This window comes from Pempheris klunzingeri, chromosome 10 (assembly GCF_042242105.1).
Source record: "Pempheris klunzingeri isolate RE-2024b chromosome 10, fPemKlu1.hap1, whole genome shotgun sequence".
NCBI classification, from domain to species: domain Eukaryota; kingdom Metazoa; phylum Chordata; class Actinopteri; order Acropomatiformes; family Pempheridae; genus Pempheris; species Pempheris klunzingeri.
In genome coordinates, this window is record NC_092021.1 from 2,209,335 (window position 1) to 2,236,108 (window position 26,774).

General features: G+C 42.3%; 1 protein-coding gene across 1 annotated transcript in view; it reads left to right on the forward strand.

Annotated features, from left to right (window-relative positions):
• The window catches only part of lrch1 (leucine-rich repeats and calponin homology (CH) domain containing 1), a 77,257-nt gene that overhangs the window by 48,775 nt on the left and 1,708 nt on the right, over window positions 1-26,774 (forward strand). Inside the window, exons 7-18 of the mRNA XM_070838539.1 lie at window positions 1,434-1,521; window positions 2,622-2,727; window positions 4,188-4,303; window positions 5,265-5,335; window positions 6,135-6,221; window positions 8,189-8,266; window positions 8,831-8,864; window positions 12,372-12,444; window positions 13,939-14,061; window positions 23,476-23,585; window positions 23,831-23,968; window positions 24,150-24,227. Coding sequence (XP_070694640.1) covers window positions 1,434-1,521; window positions 2,622-2,727; window positions 4,188-4,303; window positions 5,265-5,335; window positions 6,135-6,221; window positions 8,189-8,266; window positions 8,831-8,864; window positions 12,372-12,444; window positions 13,939-14,061; window positions 23,476-23,585; window positions 23,831-23,968; window positions 24,150-24,227 — 1,102 coding nt within the window. The remainder of the gene's footprint in view (window positions 1-1,433; window positions 1,522-2,621; window positions 2,728-4,187; window positions 4,304-5,264; window positions 5,336-6,134; window positions 6,222-8,188; window positions 8,267-8,830; window positions 8,865-12,371; window positions 12,445-13,938; window positions 14,062-23,475; window positions 23,586-23,830; window positions 23,969-24,149; window positions 24,228-26,774) is intronic.

Genomic DNA, 26,774 nt, shown 5'->3' on the forward strand with positions numbered 1-26,774 from the left:
ATCACATGTGCCGTTAGAGCATACATTTGTATTATTTGACATTTACATGGCCTTTGTGTCTTTAGTCTGGAACACGACGACTTGAACCCCTGTGCTGATGATATGATGATGATATGAGAGACCTGAACGTGACCAGAAATAAATACATTCAATTCAAAAACATGAATAAATATAAAGTAGACGAGAGGGGTGTTTGTGTGTGGAAGCAATTACAGCACACATGATTGTTCAGTTGCTTAGAGACTGCCACAGGGCTGCGTTCACACTGCTGCTCAAGTTTCCGAGATGTTTTGCGGTTTAGTAATTCATTGTGAAGAGAAATGAAATTACTTTTCCAGTTCTTATCACATCAGAGTTGGTGCTGGGCGATAAAGACAACATAAACCTCGATAAGAGGAAAATGAAAAATGTACAGTTACTATTGAGAAGTCACTAAGTTGCCGCAAACTAACAACCAATTACATCACGGAGACTAAAGGGATGTCTGACCAGTTTGGTGTCGTTTGGTGTGGTGATGCTTTGGCTTCATACATTTAGTGGATGTGGCTTCAGGTACAAAGTGAATGAGACGGTAAGAGACCACTGAAAGAACCACACAAACTCCATGATTTATCACCATCCAATGAAGCCCGCTGTCAGCATTTCACACTGCTGGAGTTCTAAGGATCCAGTCCGGTTCTGATTCAACATCCCCCTGGGAATATTTTGATAGAAGAGCTATTATTTATTTATGCCTTGTTACGCTCTCTGGCACCACAGATAGATGGATAGGTAGACAGATGTGTGTGTATAATCAAGAATCTGAATCAGTGAGCAGAATTGGAGTCGTTTAAGTAAGAGATGATGCCCGAGGAGGTGTCCATTATCAGGAATTAATGGACGATGTGAAGGCAGAGAACCTCCGGAGTCCATTGATTCCTGATCCTGGACACCTCCAGAGGCATTACCATGGTCATCTGCACAGAAAACAATGAAGACCAGTCATTTATATTTTCATGCATTTTCACAAGGCGTGTCCCTCGTAACACCGAGAGGTTCGACTGTTGTTCACTGCTTCAGTAAAGAGGACAGATGATAAAAAAAGATGTGGCAGTAGGAGATATCTCTAGTCCGCTCAGCTCAGAGATCCATTTGGCTCAGCTGTTAGAAAGCTAACATTAGAGAGAGGGGGAGAGAGAGGGAGAGGGAGAGAGAGGGAGAGAGAGAGAGGGAGGGAGAGAGGGGGAGGGAGAGAGAGAGAGAGGGGGAGAGGGAGGGGGAGAGAGAGGGAGGGAGGGAGAGAGAGGGAGGGAGAGAAAGAGAGAGAGAGGGGGAGGGAGAGAGAGAGAGACTCACTTGCTCTGCAGATTGCCCACACACACACACACACACACACTCCCCCGTCCTGTGTGTGTGTGTGTGTCAGGTGTGTGACCTGTGCTGTGTGTCTGCAGTGTGGAGGACATGGAGCAGCAGAAGAAGCAGGACAGTGACTCAGGAGTCGGCAGCGACAATGGAGACAAGAGACTGTCAGCGACCGAGGTACTGAGAGAGAGAGTGTGTGTGTGTGTGTGTGTGTGTGTGTGTCTGATGAGTTACTTCAGCATGCAGCTGTGTTTCTCTGCTTGTGTTGTATTTGTATCTCTGTTGTTTCATACTCCTCTGCTCTCTGTATGGACTTCATCTGCTGATTTTAGCTAACGCTCTTAAACCACTGTGCTATAAATAGATTATTAACCCTGCTGTCACAGTTAATAGATCATTTTGAACAGGACCAACGCAGAGTAAAACTGATGTAACAGCAGCAAGAGAATATAGAAAATATGAATAATCACTAAAGTGAAGCTCATTAAGAACGTACAATTAATGAACCATTTATTGATTTTACAGCTGCAAAGAGAAGTCAGTTAATCAATTAATTGGTCATCATAGAAAATAGAAAATAACTATTTTGATCATCTTTTAACCAAAAATGCTCAGATGGGATGTTTTCTTTGACATATGTGACAAATACGTGTCAGTATTTTCTGACATTTTATTTAATTATGTTGTTAATTATGTTTGTGCCAGATTCTCAATTCTGGTAAAGAAAAGGGAAATAATGTGACACAGCCGAACGACCAAAGATGACTTCAACATTAATTCGAAAAATAGTTTGAAACAAACTTCACAAGAGATTAAATGAAGAACTTTGACATGAAACCAGACAGCAGACAGGAGATCTGAAAGCTTGGGTTGTCTTGTGCTGTCATCTTCCTCCATTATCAAAAGGCTACTGAGGAATTGTGATTTTACATCCAGTCATTCTGGTGTGAAAACGTTTCATCATACCTTTTGAATTAGTATCAATAAATGTAGGCTAGAAATGTGTTAAGCTTTAGCTAATGATTTTTTATTGTTGATTAATCAGTCCATAATTCCTCAGTAATAGTCTCGATTGTAATGTGTGAGAATGTCTTGTTTTGACCAACAGTCCAAAACTCAAAGATATTCGCTTTACAATGAGGTAAAACAGAGAGAAGCAGCAGATCCTCACACTAGAGGAGCAGAACAGGACAATGATGACTCCCTTATTTTTGTTGGTAATGAATTCCCTGTTGACCGACTAATCAATCAAAGCACTGTGGTGTCGTTCTTTGAAGCCGTCAGATGAAGACAGTTTGAGTCTCAACGTACCGATGAGCCACATCACAGAGGAGGAGGGAATCAGTAAAGATGACTCGAGTGAACACATCAGCTCCCTGACAGGTACACACACACACACACACACACACACACACACACACACACACACACACACACACACACACACACACACACAAACGTCCGGAAAGCCGTTGGGTTTCCTGTGTGTGTCTCGCCACTTCCTGTCCACCATCAGCTGTTTGTGTAGAGCTCAAACAGTCACTGTCACAGGTGTCGTATACACTGAGTGTGTGTTTGAAAAACTCAAACATTCACAAGTAGAGTCGATTACTTTTCAGGCACAAATGCCAGAAACATCTCCGGCTCCTTAAATGGGTGAATTTGCTGCTTGTCTGTATTGCAGATTGAATATTTCTCGTTTTGGACAGTTGATGGAACAAAACCAGACATTTCTAGACGTCATCTTGAGCTCTAGGAAACTGAGGCCGACATTTTATAGACCAAACAAACGATTGATCTGACAAAAGATGAATCGATAATGTAAATGATATGGCAGCTCGATCCCTGACGTATCTTTTAAGTACTGAATGGGGATATTTTTGCTTGATGGGTGACTTAAATAATAAAGTGACCATCAACATTTTTGTTGTTTGTTTTTGTTTTAATTTATTAATCATCAGTTTCGTCAAAATCCTGAATTTTCATAAAATGAAATATCCAAGTAACGTACATGTCCCTCGCTTTTGTAGTTTAGTACGTTGCTTGAGTAAAAGTATTTAGTTGCATTCCACCACTAGTATTTAAGGCTGCAGGATTAGATCAGCTCTCAGCAGCAGCCTGTATGACGGAGTGAATCTATCACAATGTCGGTTTCATTAACTTTGAGGTTAATTCCCCTAACCTAACTAACTTTGTAGGCTGAAACAGGAACGACGGTGTGCTCGGCGCTTGTGTTTATGTCGCTTTGCTTCTCTTAACACTGTAGGCGTCAGCTGTGCGTCTGCAAGGAAGTGGGCTGCAGAAGTCTATTAGGGAACAGCAGCAGCTCCCCAGACACGCAGTTTAAATAGACCTCAATCAGCCTCAATCAGGTCAGAGCTGATGGAGGGTCACACTCACTCAGCCCAGATGATTTAGGAGGCTATTTTTTTCATTGTGTGAAGAGCTTGTGAACTTCTCATCAACATATACACACATTTCCAAAAATGATCAGGTTTAAAGTTTATATTTACCAGAGTCCCTTAAAGCTCCCTCTAGTCAAGTCTTAAAACAGAAAGAAATACTTTGCTTTGAATACTTATTTCTGTCTGTATTGCATCTCCTCCTGTATGTGTTCCACGTCACACTTGTGTAAGTTTCATATTGGTCCCTGATCGGCTTCAAACTGAGATCCTCACAACAGAATATTATCTTACTTCCATGGTTTTCAAACTGCCCTCATGTATTTTGCTTAGGTATGACTTTCGTGGGCCTTTTATGTTCAGTATGAATCGTGAAGTGAAGTAAATATGGCACATTATTACTAAATAAGGATTTCACAGTTCACGTTCCCTCCACTCCAGCAGACCCAAACTCCGACTCGGTCCGTCTGATTGAGGAGAGCCCTACGGAGGCCCTGAGGGACCAGTTCAGCTACAGAGACTCTGCTCTCAGCACTCGCTTCGTCAACTACATCAAGGCAAGGCTTCACGTTGTGGTGCTTCTCCTCCTCTCCTAGTGTTTCTCTTGGTTCATGATTAAAGATTGATGCAGTAAATGGTTCACTGCATGAATAATTCCTCCAGTCTATTCCAGTGTTGGTTAGAGTTCTTGTCATTTTGGGCTCCTGGAGTGTGTTTTAATGGGGCCTAAGCTGTCACTTTATGTCAGGTAATAAGAGTTGGATTTACTTTTAGAGTTCGAATGAGTTGGCTGATTCTAGATATCAGGCCCAGCAGTCAGAGAGACTGTCCTGTTATAGACATTACATCAAAGTGAGCCTGTGAGTCACTGAGGAGACTCAGCTGTGACCAAATAAGGATTAAACATAAAACAAAGCGGACGACACAAAGAGCTGAGGAGCCTGTTGATGTCATTTCAGTCAGTTTAGCTGAGTGTTTGGGGGAAAAAGCCCTGGAAAAGAAATAGCTCTCCAGCAGAAGTAGTCGTTTTGACTCTTGTAGGAGGAAGTAGTTTGATGTTATTTTAGAGCCACAAATGGGTCAACAAAATGTGGCACTCTCGTGTGTTTTACCTTGCAGAACACGATAATTGCTGGTCTACCGCTGCTTTGATTAAACCCAAAGGATCTTCCAGGTCGTTCTCTGTAGGGTTCCTTTCCATAATGTTGTCGAACAGACTGTGGCAATCTACTGAGCCAATTCCAAAACTACCAGTCATTTCAAACCCAACATGTGTAAAAACAGGACCTAGGTTTGAAACTATTAAAATTGTCCTGTAACTAATTCATCTCAGCGTGAGAAACGAGAGAAAGTGGAGAGCAGAAGGAAGGAACTGATTGAAATTGTTACAGTGTCCTTATTGTTGAGGTTGTGCTCTAGGGGATAGTGGTAATGTCTCTGAATTTGGGCCAATGGCTGAATGAGTCTGTGGGTCATGTGACAGCTGCAGCTGGTGCTGATATTCGTGTTTCTGTGCAGGGTCGGACAGCGGCAGACTTCGACGAACCCCTCAGGATAGAGGAAGACTCACATTGGCCTACAGCACGAATGTAAGTTCATTTGTCTATTTGTCTGTCTCATTTTTTATTATTGTCATACTCATAAAAATCAATTAATACAAACAAATGCATAGAAGAAGTAGGAATTCATGAATAGAGAGGTACAAGAATACAGTTTCAACATTTTAAACCAGTTAAATTGGTATTAGTCAGTATTTCCTGTCAACATCAGTTGATTGTTTTTGAACATTCAGGAACTGATTTTGAGCAAATGTGCCTGACTTGTAACTTTAATGATGCTTGTGTGTCACAGTGATCGTCACTGTGACCATAGGCTGTTTACCAGTGACTGTTTATCAGAAGTGGGTGTAGCCAGCATGACGGCACCCATTGGTTTGTGAGCTACTGTTTAGAAGCCGTCACCATCTTGGTTTTTTACAGCCAGAAGAGACCATGTTTGGACAAGAGGGTGGAGCTACCTTGGTTAGCAAGGTGCTTCCCTAATTCACGTTATAACTGTGATATCCATTCACAAAATGTACGTACCAGAAAAACATTAAGACCAAATTCTTACAATTAACTTTAATGAAATTAAAACTTACAGTGAACGGTTTAAAGTTCTAAAAGAAAAACATGGACAACATCCAAAAACAGGTTTGTGGCTATTTAAATGTGCACAGTGCCATGTTCACGCACTGCCATGCCTTCTGTTCTCCCGTTGCCCGTTGCTGAGCCGTTAGAAAGAATACAGGTTTAAGGCACTTTGGCATTGGCTTTGCTTTTTAGGCCTGGAGGCAACGTCCCCTTCTTTTACACAGTCTATGATATTAACTTGTCGTTGGGGTCACAGGTCAAAGGTCACCGGGGGCACGGAGCTCCACATCGATATGATCAACCAGCTGAAGGAGGCTGTGGAGCTGCTGCAGGATCCCAGCAGGTGAATAGCAGAACCACAGATAATCGATACAGCATCACAGTTACTAAACTAAAAATGGAGTAGAGAGAATTAACCACATTATTGTTTGTTAAAACTAAAACATCGTATTCAGAATAAAAAACACTGAAGTCCCAGTAGTGAGGAAACTAAGGAAAATGTAAATAAGACGCCCAAGAATTCTGTTTTGCAAATCTTTTTATCTATTCTATTGGCTAGAAGGCACAATAGTAATGTGCAAATTTCATTTCGCAGACACATCAGTTAAAGGCAGGGTCTGTAATGTTGCACAAACTAGCAAGAATAGCTATAATTTGAAAATAGCCAATGGAGAAAAAAAACCAACCTTGAGGTCTCCCTTAAAAACCACATCTCCACAACACGTTTCACACACACTGCCTGACCACTGCTTGAGGAGTCCAAAATTAGTCCTTTTTTCGGAAATCAAATTTTGGCCACACTCTCTCTGCCACTCTTGTGCGACTAGTTCGCTAGCATAAACATTAAGTCTGCCTAGCCTTGTGGAAGATTCTGCTCATGCAGAATGAATGCAAAGCCAGTGTGCATGCAGATAGGCAGATAAGGAGATGGGCAGGGTGGTCAGCCACCTAATGATTTCGTTTGGCCTGAATGAAATGATTGGGCAGATTTATTAGAGGCCAGTGACAGCCACAGATAACTAAATAGAAATATAGAAATATATTATATATAATTTTTTTTAATGTCAAACCATTTGATTCGATGCTGTTGGAAAAATCGTTATCGTTATCGTTAATAAAAATAACAGAAACAAAAAAAAAAAAGATAAAGTAAGTTACATAACCTCCCTGCCTTTAATCCACGAAAGGCAGGGTCATAAAAATAACATTTGGAGTAATAGCGGATGGTTGCAGGTGTGTGAAATGATACATCATAAATAAATAACAATGTTTGAATTGTGCACGTATTTTAAGCTTAATTTTTGTAAGGAACAAATGCAGACTCACCGCGGCAGAAACAAGTGCGTTTCCCCATTGAGAGAGTGTGTGCGCATTTATACACAAAGCTCAGCAGTGTAACTTCAGCGGTTTTTGACATTTCCAGACATGCCAACAGAATAAGTCAGGATCTAATGCTAATTAATGATCCGTGCTCTTCTGCACATCCAAAACATCACACACAAAGACAAACACAGTCCAGCAGAGTTGTCAGCAGCCTTCCTCCTGATAAATCCTGAGCTCCATCACAGCTGTCTGAAAAATTTATTTCAGGAGCTAAATTCTGTTTCCCCTGGAGGGTTTCCTCTGTCCTGTCAAGTTTATATTTGTGGGTTTGTTTTTGGTGCTTAAATGTCCTACGATATTTACTGCGATGGCATTACTGCACACATGGAAATATTTACCTCTGTATTTTCTAGTGAATCATTATAGTACATCAGTGCTACACACAATAAAGAAATCACCAGGAAATCTCGTGCTGCTCGACATGAAAGGCTGTATAGCCTACTGGGACTGGTAGAGATGGAAATGTCTATACAGGAGCAGGTCTCTAAATTTGTGCAGGTGAATGATTTGAGTAGATGCAGATTTGGATGACGTCAGAACTGATCCACACATGACTGTGGCTAAACCTGTTATTTTCACATTGACAGAAAATGTTTAAAACTTTTTACATATTTACATGTTGCTAGTCTGTTGTGCCAGGCAGGGCAGCTTGTTTTCCTTCAAATGCAGAAGTTAATGAGACAAAAGCCCCCTGTCTCTCACTGCTAAGAAATACTTTAAAAAGTTCTCAATTGACATCCAAAACTGTTCCCTTTTATATCTGGCTCCTGGCTTAACTTTAAATCTTTCATCAAAATCTGTCAGCAGAGATGAGATGGAACTTTTTTATTCTGAGGGAAATTGTTGTAGCAAAAATCCAGTGTTGAGTTTTTGGAAATTTCATTGTCAAATGAATGCATTTAATAATATAATTCTTCTGTGTGTCAGAGTGAACACAGAGCAGGACGATCTATCTGGAGTTCAGCTCTACCCAGTAGAAATGGTCACAGTGGATGACTCACTGAAGTAAGTGCCTGAGTTGGAGTCTGGTCTTTACTGTGGGCACGGACAATACTGTTTGGCTGGCAGGCAGAATGATATATTACCTGCCAGTATATCACAGGTAGTTCTGGGATTTAACCACTCCTCTAAATCAGTGCTTAGACTAAATGTAACCACAGCAACATAACTGGTGTTTCAGGCTCTGTTAGCTTCTAGCTATGTGCTGAAATGACTACAAACACTAAAAAAGTTAAAAAGAGGAAATACCAGGATCTGAATTCTTAGTATTCAGCTCTAGCATCACCTATCATTGAATCTCATTCTAGAAAAAAAAGACAAAAAGCTAAAACATACCTGTGGCTACATATAGCTTTGCCTTGAGACTTTCAGCTGCTTTGACTTTGCATTGCTGATAGTAGCAGCCAGAAAAGTAAGCAACATTTTTACTTGTATTTGTGGTGTGGTGTGCTTTTTGCAAATGTGTGCATGCAAGAATAACGGTCAATAAGATATGTCACTGCTGCTGTGTCTACAAAGTTCACCTTACGTTTCCTTTTTCTTTCTTTATTTCTCTGCCTCTCTCTCCAGTGGGCAGGACAGCGATGACGGCACCACGCCAAAGGTACTGTGTGAAGATACACTGAGTCAAGACACTGCACAAAACAACGCATTGTCATCGGCGTACATGATGATGGTTGACACCTTACTGAAACATGACAGTGAATAACAGCAGTTGTGTTATGTTAAACTTCAGACAGTAGGTGAGCTTGATGTGTCTGGTGTAAACTCCAGCTTATAGATCGATAATTTATAGAAAAACAACAGTAAGGAAGTAAATCAAAGATCAAAGAACTCTAATACTAAAAATAATCCTACGTGACGGTTCTGCTAAAAAATATTAAAACTAAGAAAAAAAATGATTTAAAAAATCTCATTCCATTTGTCTTTGGTGATATGACAGATGTTTTCTACAGTTTGTGTCCAAGGACATAATAACAAAAGTGATCAGTTGAGATTCATTGGTTCTGGAAGTTAGTTGTGTTTGCATTTGTACAGATTGTAGTCTTAACTTAAAATGGCACATTTATGGCTTGAACATCAGCCAAGCAAATAATTAGTCAATATCAAATAACCTTCTGTCAGTTTATCACATGATTATTCAGTCCTCGTGATTTAATAAGCTTTCAACTGACCCAGATTTATTCAGTGTCCATAGTGCGTTTTTTGAAACTGAGGAAGCCAAGGGTGGACATTTTGAAATCCTGCACGTGGTGGCTTTAAATCAACGTAAATACACTTTAATTACGTGATAGAGATTAAGCCGGTAAATCATATTTTGTGTCTCTGTCCTTGCGAATATAAAGTCTGTAAGTTTGTAAGTAATGGTAAATATTTAAGGTAATAGGTTAAAGCCTAAACGTTTGATGCGTTCTGTAGCAGCACATGGACGAAGGTGGCTATGAGTTCCAGAGGAAGAGACAGATGATTCTAGAGAAGGCCAGGTTTGAGGCCCAGCTTGCATGCCAGGAGTATGAATGGCATATGTCAATCAAGGTAAACCACTGGATGTTGGCTCTGTCCCACTGCTCAAATACCCCTTTTTCCATCAAGGCAGTGTGAGGGCTGGTTCGGAGCTGGTGCCTAATTTCCAACCGTCTTTTCAAGTTTTCACAGCAAAAGAACTGACTCCAGCAAAACTGGTATTACAGCGATACCAACATTTGGTTGGTCTAGAACTAAGAACTGCTTCTGTTTTCTGCTTCTGGGACCAATAAAGACTAACTGAACAACTGTTAGGTAGTTATCTTTCTTCTTGAACATAATTCACGTCCATAGCAATCGTGATGAGCAGTATAAATGCATTGGGTGAGTCATGTTTGGTTGCAAATGTACACTCGCAAAGCAAAGAGCAACACCTGTGAGAGATGATGTAGTCTGCCATTAGTGTTGTTACGCTTGAAGTTGACGCTGCTGACGTATTCAGTGCTGTACTGACATGGCACTCTTGCCTGTGGAAAACAAAAGTGGTTCTTAGAAGGTTCTTAACTTGAGCAAACTGTGAACCAGCACTAGCACCAGGCCAGAACCAGAACTAGGTTTGCGTTGGTGGAAAGGGGGTAATAAAGGGCCACCCACACTGCGGAAGATAACTACAGCGATAATTAGGAAACGTTTACTTTAAAGGTCAGTCTCACACAAGTGGAGTCGTCACTACAACATAACGACAGTGTGGCAAACGATATCATTGGAGTCACTTTCAGAGTGATTTGATGAACAATAGAAACACTGACAGCCAATTAAAATCTACCTGAATTTACAGGGCGTCATGCCAGGATACCATCAAATTGATGGTATCAGATTGACTCAGATGATAACTTGTATATAACATTTGGTGCCTCACAGCAAGAGGGTTCCAAGTTCACAAACCTGCCAGCCTGCTGGTACTCCGGCTTCCTCCCACAGCCCAAACACATGGTGTCTGTCTGTGTGTGTTAGCCCTGTGGTTGGCGGGCGACCAGTCCAGGCTGTACCCCGCCTCTCGCCCAAAGTCAGCTGGGATTGACTCCAGCCCCCCCAAGACCCTTCAGACTAAGCGGTATATACAATGGATAGATGGATGGAAGACAACCGGTCTCCCATCTTTTTCTGTGTGTGGCATACAGCAGTAACAGGTCATCAGAGTCACAGCTGCAGCGCAGTGGGCCACCATTTACAGAGCATTAGCATTCATCAGTGTGGATGCTCAGGTCGTTAGTTATTGTTGCAGTTATCTTTCTCGGTGTGGACGGCCCCAAAGAGTGGATACCCTGAGTCATGTTTTCCAGTAAACTGACAGGCGTTTACTTGTGTGTCTGTGTGCTGTCAGATATTTGGTGAACAAACCATACTCAGTTTTTACATGTTATATTTCATCTGGCATCAGATGAACGGGGTGGGAACATCCGTTGATTTAATGCTATCCATCAGTCCAAATGCTTCACCAGCCACTCTGAGTTCTTGAAAAAATACGATATCTAACAGACTGGTGGCTGGTGAATCGACGGTTTCCTGTCTTGCATGTTAGTGTGTGTAGACTGCATCTGCAGAAGTGGCTGATTTGTTTGGCTCCCAGTTTGTGTCTTGTTTAGTTCATCAGCACTCAGCACTGTCTGACAGGAGGATTTCACTTGTATTTACTAATAAACTAAAGTTCAGGCCAATCCAGAATTTAGTTTTTTTTGTATTTTATTGCACCTGATATTCTCGTGTTACATCCCAAAATACTTCCAAGTGTTGATGGAAAACAGTGAATTCACTTGTGCTGTCTTAAAAAGTAAGACGCCAACCATCAAAAGAGCAGTTGAGTATTACAGCACAAAACTCCCTCTAAAAGCACAAATTATTTCTACCTGGAGTTGAGGTCCGTCTCTGGATGTGTTTTTTGGGTAATGAAGTCTACCACTCGTGGTTCTGATGATGTCGGTTTAACTGAGCCGGTTGACGACCAGCTATACAGGTTAGTCTTCGTGAAGCCAGCTTAGTGACCCAAACTGAGCTGGACTGAGTGAAACTTGCAGGGTGATACAGGCCCCGTGGCTGGGAATCGACGGGAGCTACACCACCTCCAAGTTTGGTTTTGTGCATTTCCACCTGCATTAATATGAGTTTGTCCTGATCCAGATATGGAGTGAAGATACAGATCAGATGTTGATACCAGGTGGAAATCAGGGAAGACAATAGAGGATTTCTGGCAGGCTCATATTCAGATTGACTTTGATCACACAGTCTCCGGAAAAATCTGTACCACTTAGATTCTGCTACATCAAAGAGGTTTTTAAGCAGTGCTGATACTGAGTCAGTCTCTTTTTTTGTCTTTGCTGGTTACATAAGTTGAATGATGGCTAAAGACAGAGGAGGAAGGATCAGAGTGGAGTGCTGGACTAACTTGAGGTCACCGAACTCCTGATGAAATGTACAACTTCATCACATGTTCTTTATTTCTCCCTCGAGTCAGTTGCAAGTCTGTGTCACCTTCCATATGCAGTACAAGGGAGAGAATATCCTGCTTCTTTTCAAAGAAGTACACTTTAAGTCAAATTTGTCAGTCAAGCCTGCTTATATTATGTTGTTTCTATGTCTGTTGCCGCAGCGAGATGACAGATCTCCAGCCAGCGGACATCCATCCTTCACCAGCCCCGTGTTTGGACTCAAGCCTCGTTCAGGTAAGTGGGATCTGGGCAGAGTGTCAGATACTTGGGCTACCAAACCAAAGGCTGTGACTGTGAAGACCGTTTTAACTCTTCACATCTTGCTTGATGTGGTCTTCTTCCAATATACTGGTTGGTAGATCTTCCAGTTATGTTATTGAATTCCTTAAACTAATGTTATGAACGCTTGAGCGCCTGAAAAGTCTGTGTTTCCGTGTGATGGCGATCAAGGACCATGAACTGAACATGGGTGTGGGCTGGTTGAACACAAGCCACATAACCCACTGTTGGTGCAGTCAGAGAGTGACTGCTAAGGTTAAGAGACAGCTCTGGTATTTTTAAACCTGTTACATGTTGATACATATTTTGGTGTCTAATTAACTGGTAGGTACAAAAAGTGTCGGAAATGCAATGTAGATCACCTCAGCTAACATCCATACGGGCTGCTGTTGCTGCAATGTAATCTTTTGAGGCAACTGCACCTGTCAAAGTAGGTCCACCAACAGTGGTTGTTTTTGCCACTGACGGGCTCAAATTGGTATTCTAAGTGTCTGACAAGATTCCACAAAGGATCCCTACAGCGATAGACCTGTAAGATCCTTTTTGTCGCTATCTTCAAAGCCACCAGACTCCATCGACAACACCGGCAATTTTATCGAATGATATTGTGAGAAAATGATCTTACAAGTCTATAGGGATCTTTTTTCGTTGATGTAATAACAACCAGAGCCTTTCAGTGGCAAAAAACACTTTTAGTGGACACACTTTGATAGGCACAGTTTCCCCGAAGCCCACGTTATGGCAGCCAGCTGAGGCGATCGACTGCACCAATTCTAAACACTCTTGTTCTTACTTGTCATGTAGACACCCAACTATGCACAAATAGGACCCAGGTTTAAAAATGGCAGTTGTCCTTTCATCCAGGTTGTGTAAATGCAGCGTCATAGTCAGTGCTTGTCTGCTGTGTTCATTGAACCTTCAGTGAAAACTTCAGCCCCATGCTTTTGTAGAGCTAGCAGACATCCAGCCTTTGTTGACTGTTACCAGTGTGTGAAATGTTGCTACCTGCTACTGAAGCTGACATGATGCTAACAGCATGTCGACGTGACCTATAACATGAAATGCCACTAATCTTTATTTTGTTTTTGTGCTGCTGTGTTGTCATGTCTTGCTATCCCCATTTTCTTCCTCTGATATACTCGTTTTTGTCTGTTTTTTCTGGCTCCTTCTCATTTCTCGTCTCACCTCATCTGCTGCATGACTATCGCTGTTCAAACTCATCGAATCTAACGTGCCTGCACGTGCGTCTCTTGTATCAATTCCTGCCTCCCATTGATCTCCCTGTTGTTCCTCCCTGGCAACAAACGTTTCTCCCGGTGATATTGGTGTTTTTGGGGTGTGTTTTCATGGAATGAACTTTGCCTTGCTGTACTCGACTCACCATGGTGCCCCTGCACTACACACGCCTCACCTCCTGCGTCTCTGACCACTCCCACCTCCTGGTTGTAGCCCCGCCCTCGCTGCCCTGCTCGCCCCCTCCTTCCTCTCTCGCCCCCTTCCTCCTCTCACAGGCGTCGCCCCTCCATAGAGATACAGCTCGTAGCCATGACGACGGAGGCATGCACAGCCGCGGTAGGTTCCGCCTCTTTAAACTTCCCAGAGGCTGCAGAGTCAGACCACACACCTGGACTCAGGTGTCTGCTGACGGCCTCTTTCAAACAAAGCAAAGGAAAGTTTGTGATTTCTCTAATATTACTGTGTCCCGGATCATCTGGTAGGAAATGTGTCACCTGTTTCGCACTTGCTCACAGTTCATGGAATTTAATGCTATAAGTCCGTTCCAGCTGGAAGAAGAAGAATTTGATAATTTATTGAGGCAGGTGATTGAAAACCGCATCCAACTAGTTTATTCACCAAACCAATATTTTTTGTAAAGTGTTTGGGTCGTCTGCTTTCACACGCATTCTGATTTGTTTATGTTCACGTGATATTTTAGTGCCCCCCTCATCTCGTGCTCCAATGAGCCAAAGTTGGCAAACATGGCAGCGAAATTTCAGGAGCTTTGGGTGGGATGGGATTTTTGGGATTTTTTTTTGCATGTTACATTTATAGGCCATGGAAATTCTACTTTTTAGTTATGCAAAGTTATATGGAAATCAAGGGATTTTTTTTTTAACCCTCAAACGATTGTTTTTGATGACCAGTTTCAGCGGCCCACGGTAACTCAACAGCACTTCGCTCTGGCGTGGACTGACAACATGACTCATTTGATTTCATGTGAAGTCGATTGCTAGTACTAGTGTGTTTCCCTGCCTGAAACTACACATTAGGGTGTTTTACATTACTGTGTGTGTGTGTGTGTGTGTGTGTGGTAGCAGCAGTCTCTGATCAAAGAGGAGCTTCACCACAATCTGCTTTCATCTCCAGCTGTTCACATGCGAGTGCGGCAGCTGTGGAGAAGCAGACACATGTGGTAGAAGTTACATTCAGTGTGTGTGTGTGTGTGTGCGCGCATTACTACATCAGCGTAGTCACACACAGATATTGAAGTTTGTCAAAATGTGTGAGCATCAAGATTAAAGAAAGGAACAAAAAAAGTGTATGTGCAAGTCCTGGAAGGTCTGAAATGATCCAAAGTGAGCTCTGTTAGAATGCCAACGTACAAAAAGTGCAGAAAATTGTTAGGACTCAAATGTGTGAATTTTCAGTATTTGAGGAAAACCGATCAATTGTAGAGTAGCAACAAGTCTTTTTTTCTGTGTCTCCCTCAACAAAGGTTTTATTGAACACTTTAGTGTTCACCGTGAAGGGCTTGTCTTCGCCCTCCTTCTTGAATACATGTGATGCAATAATCCATGGAAGTGTAACAAACAGCTCAATATCATCGTGCATCTCAAATCTGCTGTTAAAAACGGTGCTACTTTTTGTATTGGCGAGACTTTAAAATTTGTTCTGTTAGACTCACTTTGTCATAAAAGATCACTCCTGTAGTTTTAAACTTGGGCCTTATTTTTATTTACAATGATTTGGATTCAAAATGACAAGAAAGTCCAACACATTTTGGAACTGGTCCAGCAGATCACCTCAGCCGGCTGCAAGCCATCAAACTCCTTTCGACAACAACAGTAACTTTACCTTTCAGAACACAGGAGTTACTGGTCCAGCACTCCCCTGCTGGTCAGCTCATTGTGTTGTTGTGTGACACGCAATGACAAAAACAAAGTCTTAATGACAACACACAGCAGTGGCCTCCTGACGGACAGCGTCACTGCCGTCGTCCTGTTTCCCTCTGTTGGTTTGCTTGAGGTTCCAGAAAGCAGCAGCCTTGTTACATGTTCCGGCTAACTGTACGACAACCGCTTCCTCCGTCGCCGTGTGTGGATGTGAGCTGCAGACTTCAAACTATCAGACAACCTGAGACAGCAGAGGCCATATTAGGATTGTCTGATGTCTCTCCAAAGTGTGTGTTTTTATTTGTGTGTGTGCTCAGCGTCTGCAATATGAATGAGTCTGGGTTTTGTCTGCACTCGTGTGTGTGTGTGTATGTATTTTTAGCTCCTATATTTTAAGTGTTAGATAATGGTCCCTAAAGGAGTATTCCACTTCCACAGGAGTGGAGTCCAAGATTTTAGATGGATCACAGCTGTGTGTGTGTGTGTGTGTTTTTCCCCCAAGGCGAGCTGTGTCAGTTGGTCCATAAAAGGCTCTGATATGTAGCAGGAAGTTAGGCGTGTCTGTGAGCTGTTTAACTGTTCACACACTCACTGTAATAACCTCTGAATGCTAACAAATCTCTCACAGACCTCCAGAGACTCTTTCAGTTCACTTTCAAACCACAACTTGTTAGATCTTGGTTTCATTTTTATATCAGTCCAACCGATCAGCGCTGATGTCTGAATCTAACACTGTAGTGTATGTTAATGTGCATGGAGCCCACATGCCTCTGTGTGCTGTGCAGAAGCTCTCTCCTCTGATGTGTTGTGTGTTTCTACAGCAGCAGTCATGTGTGAGTGTGATAACCTTATGTCTATTGGTCCATAATAGAAATACCCTCAGGGAGGGTGACATCACCAGACATCATCACAGCTCGTTGTGACCTCATTAACAACCAATCCTCACCCTGTGTGTGTGTGTGTGTGTGTGTGTGTGTGTGTGTGTGTGTGTGTGTGTAGTCATGCTGAAGTGAAAGTAAATGAAGAATACAGACAGAAGGGACAAACTGCAACAGACTTGAATAAATTAGAAGCATAATGAGGGTCACTGGTGGAGTGAAGTACAAATCTGAGGTACTTTTAGGAGTATTTCCATTTTTACTCTATACTTATACTCCACTAATATCTGATAGGGAAATGTTGTAGTTTTTACTCCACAATATTCGTCTTAAGTTACTTTACAGATGTCTTTACAGATGTGTCCATCCTCTCTCTGTCCAGGGAAAACAGGTGTCCTCATATGTGATGATTTTGAATGTGTGTGATAACCTAAAGGAAGAGTGCTCCTTTATGGGTAAGGTTTTATTATACAAATGATAGATAGATAGATAGATAGATAGATAGATAGATAGATAGATAGATAGAAATACTTTATTGATCCCGGGGGGAAATTCTGGAAGTAATAGTCTGATAAGTTCTGCTTATCAGTCAAGTTCTTTATGGATTCCTGAACAGTTTTGTCTGGGGAAAAAGTAGGCAACTGTCTTCTTATCTCTGAATTTGAACACAGCGTCTACTGTCATTCTATAAAAGGGTTGAAATGGGAGAATATTTGTACAGCATTTGTTTCCACTCAGGCTTGCTAGAGAAAAAAAATCTGCTAATGTTGCTGCATGGCGTCGATGTTATTCTAACATTTGATATTTGCTCTCGGTATCAGACGTGCTGCTCTCTCGAGGGCAGCAGCACTGATGTTTCAACATATTGCTTGTGTTTCCGGTGTCAGCCTCCTACTCGGGGGGGTCACTGTCCAGTAGCTGCCAGCACAATAACGTTGTTTTTTAGAAGCTACAGCTTTTGTTCTTAACTAGTGCAAAACTTTTCTGCTGCTCTGCTTGTATTCACCGTCACTTTCTTTACAGCTCGCTCACTCTTCCCTTGCTCCACCACTCACTCACCGTGCCAACCTTATGCACTGATCTATCACATCATTATCATTTCACAGACACGAACAAACACTGTTGTCATTTGTCCTCATGAAATGAAGACAATACATCGTCACAAAGCCTGAACACAGCCTGGTTTCCACAGGACAGCGAGACCACAATCATATGGTGATCTGACAGACTATGATGCACTGCTGGAGATTAAACTACCCAACAGTATATAAAGTATAAAGTAGTTAAAATTAGTTCAACCTTATACATCTACATTAGTAAAAATCTAGCTTCCACATTAATGCAGCAGCAATACTAATGTAGAAACAAGAAACAGAAACAGAACTCTTCAAAGTACTCTTACAGTAATCACACAGCATCAACCGAGTCTCAGTGACCCACATAAATGTTCAGCTCACTGCAAACACAGTTAGATCAGGATTAATAAATCCTGCTGAGGTTCTGTTGAGCACTTGAGCAGAAACTGAAAGCAGAAGTGTGACAGAGAAGCAGATTGTTGTTTGGTGTTTGGATCTCTGTTGGAATGAGGTTCAAAAACACATCTGCAGTTACCGCTTGGAGATCTTTGAGATTACTACTGTAAAGACATTAAGTTTAAAGGCTACATGATACATGATATACATTACAATACACAATACAGAACACTGCACATGTGCCGAAACATTAGTCCATTAAGAAACTTACACAAAGAGACAGAGCTGCTGCAACAAGCTGGTGCCATCTTTGTATAGATACAGTTGAAATATGAATGATAAAATAGTTTTGTATACATTTATCCGTGCATGTTCCCTTTAAGAGAAACTACTAACTTTTCACTCCATGTGACCTACAGAGGAACTTGAACCTGACACTTTGCACTGATGTCAGATTCAGAGAGAAATCTCTCACCAGTCTCAAAGATAGAAACAAACACTCTGAACTGTGAGAAAATGTCTGTTTCTCACACACAGGCACAGATCAGCTCTCTGATCTCAGATATTATCTGTCAGCTGTACCACAGAGACGGGGGGGCGGGTAAAGGCTCAGTGTGGAGGAGTCACTGTGGCATCTGTGGCGCCAGGCAGGAACAATGAGCTCATCCAACTGTATTATTATTTTTAGGTAAGATAAAATACTTCAACCACTTCATAATACTCCACCAAAACACAACCGTGCAGGTTCAATAGCACATATTAGTTGTACAGTGTTTATTGTATCCCAGTTTTCCAGGGTTCTTGTTTTAGGGTTGCACTTTACAGTTTTGTACTAACAGGAAGTCATCAGGTTGACATTTTATTTGTCCAATATATTGGTTTATGACCAAATACCTACAGAACTAATGACATTCCCACAGCCTGAGCTGTGCTTTGTGTTAACTGCTAGTCGGCAAACGTTAGCATGCCAAAACGCTAAACCAAGATGGTGACCGTGGCAAACATCATACCTGCTACACAATATTATGTTAGCATCGCCATTGTGAGCATGTTAGCATGCTGGTGTTAGAACGTAGCTCCAAGCACGGCCCTGCAGAGCTTTAGAGTCAGAAGCTGTTAGTAGTTCCTCTTGGCCCTACATAGCAAACACACGTCACACGAAGACCTGTTGGAGAGCGGAGGGAAAGAAGTTGGACATTTTTATGGACTGCACCTGCCCTTGTTGTCAGTAGTCACAGTGGATTGTCACTTATATGTGCAGTGCTTTAGTGTGCCCTGATTCAGTAACATGGATAGTTCTAAATGCAAATAGTGGGGAATTGTAACATTCTAGCGAATCATTTGCATGATATTGGATGTTGTTACTGACATTTGTAGATTACTTTCACATTCTTTCTGTTTGTTTCAATCACACACGTTCGTTTTAAAGACTGTAAATGAGCAGGTTGTCGATGTCATAGTGCAAAGACAGGAAACCGATGCACAGTGGGTGATCTGTGGCGCTAAGTGACGGTCTTTGATGACTCGCTCCCTCTGCGCTCACACGCCGGTTCACTTGAGTTTTCCAGAGAAGCAGAACGCCATTGTGCGTGGAGGAATTTCATAGGAAGTTAATGAGGGCGGGCTAAATAATGAAACACAGACTTAGTCTTCTTTCTGTCCATTCGGCCTCACTCATGGCCGTAAGAAACTCTAATACCCATAAGGCTTGACGGAAGAAGCCGGTTAAAGCAGTTGGGTTTGGGGCAGGTGTGGTTTGTTGTACTTTTCTGTGATGCAGCGTGCTGCTGTTGGCAGCACCAGCCTGACTATTTTCCTGGGTCCAGTTTCTCTTAAACAAACTGCAGAGTGATCATGAATGTTCAGGAGAGACTTTGCAGACCAGAGTTTGGGCCTGTGTGTGATCTTATAAAAAAATTGCGGTTCTGTTTGTAAAATGGTGAACTGACTGTATGAACAAGTTCCTATATTTAGCGAGCTAGGAATAGTTTATTTGTGAAGCAGACGACAGAAAGACCCACACGCCCTCGTGCAAGGGTTTTTAAATATATCTCCCAAAACCTTTTAATAACCCGTCAGAGGAGGAGACACAGGAACGAGGCGCTGCAGGCTCAAAGTGTCCACATGGCAGAAAGACAAAGACACATTTAGAGAGAGGAGTAAGGAAAAGATGGAGAGAGGAGGAGGAGGAGGAGGAGTGTGGGCGGCTTGTAAAATGACTTGACCTAGATGATGAAGTGAGAGAGATAAAACTGTTTGCCCTTCATCAAACAACTCATTACTGTGTCTTAATTCTACTGAATGTCTAAGAGTTCTTCACAGCTCTTAGACTTGGGATGCTCACTGAAAGGATGTCACGCTCTTTCCTCCTGTCGGGTCACACCAACACAAGGCCACTGACATTTAAAGGCCCAGTTAGTAAAAATGACTGTAAGTGAAGCTTTATTTATATAGTGCTCTACAGCACTGACAATGGAAACAAAAACGCCATACAAGAAAATATATTCAAACACAATGTACGTATGAACTTAGAAAGCTCGCAGCCGCCAGTCACCACTCGGCACACCCTCAAAATCATAGAAAGACCATGAGAAAAGAGTGGGTTTAAATGCTGTTTGAAAAAGTCAACAAACTTGGATGATCCAATGGGGAGTAAGTGAAAAGGGGACAGCAGCTGAGGAGGGAAAAAGTGAAGACTAGGTGTGTTGTAACCCCGAAAAGCCAGCAGGGACATCTGTGTTGTGTTCCGGGTGCAGTCGTCTCAGGAGTGTTCCGGGCGTGGAGCGTTTAGCCTGGCTCATTAGTTGACTTGTTCAGATTTAGTTGATTTGGTCATTTTCCTTCTGATTTTCTAACGTGTCCAAACAAGCTTCGCCTACTGCTTCGTGGTGCTGTAGCTACAGACAGCAACTCATGTGACAGTGAAAGGTTTTTTCTTCACATCCAAGATGAAGCTCTTGTCGAACATGGCGTTAAAACCCCCTCTGACTGATGCTGCCAATTATAAATATACAATATACAATTGAAAGTCTGCACGGCAGCTTTTATCTTGAAAACTGACCGGATTCTTTTTTGTTTTTCTGACTTCCTGTCTGCCTCATGTGCACCGTGCTGACTTGGTCGAACATAGAACAGGCGCGTATCTTTAGTGGAGCGGAGCGCCAATCCGCCTCTGGGACGCTCCTGGGGGGTTTTAGCATCAAGTCAAAGGACGATAATAGTGGTCTAACTTTTGCAGTGTTTCTGAGTTGAATATATATTTATTTATAGCACTGGGAGGTTTTCATCGAGGCAGGTGTGAGGACACCGCTCTGCCACTACAGGTAGCCACCTGTTGGAAATATCAATCGATCAATCAGACTTATTTGTATAGCACCATTCAGACAGGTAGGTGCAATGATAATAAAACAGTTAAGTAAAAGCCAGACTAAAAAACTAGATAAGATAAGTAGAGTAAGTAAATAATGTTGTATACCATTCTTCTTTAGGAAGGTTTTGAGTTTAGATGAATTGTTTAGACATCTGTGTATTTTAATCTGCTGCAGTAAATTCGACTGAACACTGAATCAAGAGGACGTCTTGATTCATGTGGGTGCGTGAACCCTTTTGGATTTTGGTCCACAAATTTCCCCTTTACCTTTGGTTGAGTATGATGAAGAGGAGAGAGAAAGCACTGCACATGGACTGACAGTCCTGAGAGAAGAGATGAGACGAACCTGAGAGAGGCTGCAGTGCCCTCCTGTTGTCTTTTAGTGGAACTACACAGGCACAAGCTTCAGTTCAGCTTCATTTAGCTGGAAAATGCAGGTTTATGTGTAGAAAATACGACACAGAGAAGGTGACTGATTCACCCTTCTGCAGTGTGTGTGTGTGTGTGTGTGTGTGTGTGTGTGTGTGTGTGTGTGTGTGTGTGTGTGTGTTTTGGTTCAGTCTGTGCAAGTGTGTTTCACAGTCGTTGTCCTCCTTCACTCCATGTGGAGAAGCTGCTCTTCTTTCTTAGCCTGTTATCATTTAGACAACAGACTCTTATTACCCATTATTTCCAGTTTCTGTTGAGTTCCTGTTCTGATTGCTGTCATATTTTTTCGTGTAAGGAAAACAATCAGTTTGGCAGTATTGTAAAGGAAAGTTTGGGTATTTTGGGAGCTGTGCTTACTCACGTTTTACTGAGAGTCAGATGTTTGGACTGGCACTACACTCATGTCTGTAACTGGGCCCTATTCTTCTTATCTTGGTGTCTAAATGACTGGTTGGCGCAAAGACTGTTGCAACTGGCCCAGTGCAACATTTGAAGGAGGAGACTATTACACTTGGCCGAGTCGATGCCAACACCTGACTCACATTCAAGTGCAAGCAGCGCTGTTTGTCGCGTTGCAGGAATTTTCTAGAAAGAAGTGTCAGGCCTAGAAACAGAATACAAACAAATTGTTGAAATAATTTGATTTGTGTTTCAAAAAAGTGAAATCATTGGTGGAACATGAGCACGTTTAAGTTCTGAACTGGCTTACTGTGGTACTTGTACTCTACTTGAATATTTTCTACTCCATGACATTTAGCTGACAGCATCAATAAAAATAAAAAACACTTACACTTTACTGTACTGTGAGATTTTGACAGGACTTTTACTTGTAATCGGGTGTTTTCAGCAGCGATATTGGTACAAGGTTAATCTAACAAAATCTTCTGCCGTCACAATCATTTTGCACGTATAATGGCAGGAAAGGTTGTAACGTATCATTTGTCAGTTTTCAGTGTGTTGCTGTGCAGGCTGTTATAACGGAGCGATGAGCACTCTCCACATGAGCGCTCCTAAGACAAAGGCAGAGCTGAAAGTGCACTGACTGCATGAGTGCCTGTGAACGTTGTGCTTACGTAAGCTTTCTACATCTTTTATGGCAGAAAGCCTTTTTTCTGTGTCACTGAATACGTCAACATGAAGAAGTCAGTTACCCTACATGTAGATCATATAAACAGATGGGTGACGAACCGAAGGCTTAAAGTCTCCCGCAGGTGACGTGCTAACTGTGTGTCTGGTGTGGAAGCGTCTTCATTTGTTATGACTCCCCGGGTTATTCCTTTATTATTTTGTCACATTGTTACCTGAAACCCATAGCCTCAGTCATTTTTGCACATTAAACAGCCCTGAGTTGGTGTGACATCACGTATGTAGCCGTATCAGCAGCAGCAGTTTTCATTTCAGCCGACAAAACCACAGTTATTGGCTAAAAATAGAGGCTACCTGTGTCTGAAATCAACGATCCAGTGATTTCAAAATAAAAAGAAAGAGATAAAAAAACCAACAAAAGCTCGAAAACGTCCGAAGGTACATTTTCCACCATTATTATTGTAAAATGCTCGCGTGTAGATTCTGATTCCTGATCTTTGCACGTTTCAAAGATGTTGCTGTGGTGTTACTGCTAATGTGTTTGGACCCTGGCTGGATCATGGTGTACATGTAGAGGTGTCCTGCGTCGCCGCTGTCTCGGCCTGACGCCACCTGTCGTCTTCTTGTGTTCGCTGCAGTGTTCCTGCGGAGCCACAAGAGCCTGGAGTCTGTTGACCCTCAGTTCACCATGAGAAGAAAGATGGAGCAGCTGCGAGAGGAACTGGAGCTCATGGAGCAACTGCGAGATGTGAGGCACTCTTACAGCACAGGTTTTTTTTTTAGTGTGCTATTAATGGTCATTATTTGGGGCAAAGTTGCACCTTCAGTTCAACTCTTTCAAAATATCCCGTTAATACAAAACTGTAAAACCATGAATTTATCATATACTCACTGGGAAAACTGTATGCTACCAAACTGGAGTAGTGCACAGATCGTATTGTTTTCTGTTGGTGGTGTGGATTTGAGACTATCGTTTCATATTGTTTTCCTCAGAGCATCGAGAGCAGGCTGAAGGTCGTCCTGTCTGAAGACCTCGGATCCTCTCTGATGGACGGCGTCGTGCTCTGCCACCTGGCCAATCATATTCGCCCCCGCTCTGTCGGCAGCATCCACGTTCCCTCGCCCGCAGTGGTACGTCTCAGACTGCCGGTCGTGACCTTTGACCGCAGATATGAATATGCATGATGATATCCAGAACTGGTGGTCATGGAGATGGAAATGTATTCTGTTTTTCCAGAAAAAGCACCTGAAGCGTAGTTTAGAAAATTAATATTTTGTACGAATGCTTCTTTGTGTGACTTTGTGCTTCCAGCCCAAACTCAGCATGGCCAAGTGTCGGAGAAATGTGGAGAACTTCCTGGACGCCTGTAGAAAGATTGGCGTACCAGAGGTAAGAAATGCCACTTTATCCAGTAAGCAAAGCCTCACCCTGTCAGCGCTCCACCAGCAGTGCGGTCACCTCTCAGAACTGGGGGTCGTTCCAGCTAAAGATTGTCCTACGACACCAAACACTGAACAGTTGTTCTTATCAAACTGATTATTACAATTGGAATTGTTGAGTCAATAGTTGAGTTATTGCTGAATAATTTGATTCAAGCAGAGGTTTTCAAACGGTGAGGTGTCCTCCCCAGTGGGCCGTTGGGCAGTTGAAGGGAGGATATAACAGGAAGCTAGTTATCGTAGTTTGTTTTGCTGATTGGCTGCTTATCAACAAGGTCAGCAGTTGGACCAGCCGTGGCCATGACAGATGGCTTATGAAGGCAATAAAGGTACTTTATAACTGAAACTTTTCAAGTTGTATTCGAAATTGAACATACTCTAAAATGTAGTGTAACTTCCTCTTCCTGGGGATATAACAATGTCCATCACAAGTAAACACCTATAAATCCACATAGACATCACAGACAGGGAAACGTCCTTTTATTATCAAAGTAATCCAGTGGTAGTTGCTTGTACATCCATGGGAACTTCAAACAGGAAGTGCTAACAGCTAACACTGGGGACACACTGCCGACCTCAGCAGTGCGTGTGTCGTCAGAGCAATCCCTTCATTTATTTTTTTTCATTTATTGTTTAGTGAAAGTGAAATATTTAATTACCGTATTTACCGGACTATAGAGCGCATCGGAGTATAAGCCGCACCCACTAAAAAGAAACCAATATTTTTACATATATTAGCTGCACCAGACTATAAGCTGCAGATATATACGTTGTGAAATGAGATATTTACACAGAAAGATTTTGTAAATGTTTATTTACATACCTTAATTGTTTCCAAACAGTGCCTGTAACACGGCAGTAAAACGGCTGATGGAACAAAACAGAAAAGTCATGAATGTTTTTATTCATCCTCCTCCTGTTGCACTGAAACCACTGAGGTCGTCTTCTTCAGTGTCGCAGTTGAAGAGCCTCAGAACATCTCCGTCACACACCTTGTGTGATAAATATTTTGCGTTCGTGCGTATCGTGCTGCGTTATGCGTTGAGTCCGCCAAAAACTAGCGTCTTCTTCTTTGCGTCTGTCTCGTGTTTGCACTTCCTGCGCCCCCTGATGGCCGTTAGTGAAGAAAAATCTATAGATTAGCCGCATTGTTGTGTAAGCCACAGGGTTCAAAGCGTGGGAAAAAGTAGCGGCTTATAGTCCGGTAAACACGGTATTCATGACTGTTATCAAAGGCAGGCTCAGTGTGGAAAGATGGCAGACAGCTGCAGACATGCTGTCTGTGTGGACAACACACGAGCGTGAGCTGCAGCAGTTCAGCGAGGTAGCCGCCACGCAGAGGTGACGTAAGCTGTGTGTTCCCAGCCTACTTCTGCATCTTTTGTTAACGGTGCCAATCTGCCAAAATGTAACATAAAGAAGGCTAAAGTCACAGTCCGCAGCATAACTCATGGAATCCATTGAAGGGATTTGAATCTCCAACCTGAAAACACCCCCAGTTCATCAGAGGAACCAAAATCTAACAGGCACACTTCCTCATCAACATGTTTTGGCTTCAGCTGACTGGTTTTTGATCAACATGTACAAAGAAGTGTGAAAGTGTCCTGCAAAAACACAAGTCTTCAGTCTGTTGAACATTTACATCAGCGACAATGCAGCTACATTATCTTGAGGTGAAATTGAGGATTTTTGCAGGACACTGATGACGACACTAAACTGTAAACCAGGTCTGGGAGGAAGGCTGAGGAGTCCTTGTTTTTACAGCAGCAGTCCTCAACCTTGTTTCATCATCTGATCCTCCTGAAATCAGAATGGATACAAATCAAAAAGAGAATCTCACTCGTGGGAGGTCTTTACTTCACGGTTGAGAACTGATCAATACAACAATTTTAACTATATCTGCTGCTACCCAAATCATGTTTCTACCTCTAAAGTGAAACTTGAGAATCCTCTCATCATTTTCCCAGGACTGGTTTAATGTTCCCACCTGCCTCCTGTTTGTTCCCATCGCTTTTAAACGGGGTCATTACTGTCGACATGTAACGCCCAGTCATCATCGCTGTCATCGCTGGCTTTGGCCTCTAGCTTCCTCCATCACGACAGGGATCGACCGATGTGTGTGTGTGTGTGTGTGTGTGTGTGTGTGTGTGTGTGTGTGTGTGTGTGTGTGTGTGTGTGTGTGTGTGTGTGTGTGAGATTCCCCTGATGTCAGAGCATGCAGGTTGGATGTGTGAAACCTTGTGACTCAGTGCAGGTGTCTCAGAAGTTTGACATCTTGGGAAATACACGTTGTTGCTTTCTGGTCGATAGATGAGAATCTTGATACCATTTTCATATATGGATGCAAAATATGAAGTAACCGCTAGTTTTTGTGCTTAGCTTAGCGTAAAGACTGGAAACAGGTGGAAACAGCTTGTAAAATCCTAACGGGTTATATTTTGTTTGTTTAACTTGTGCGGTATAAAACTAGAAAATGGCATTACATATTGGACCATTT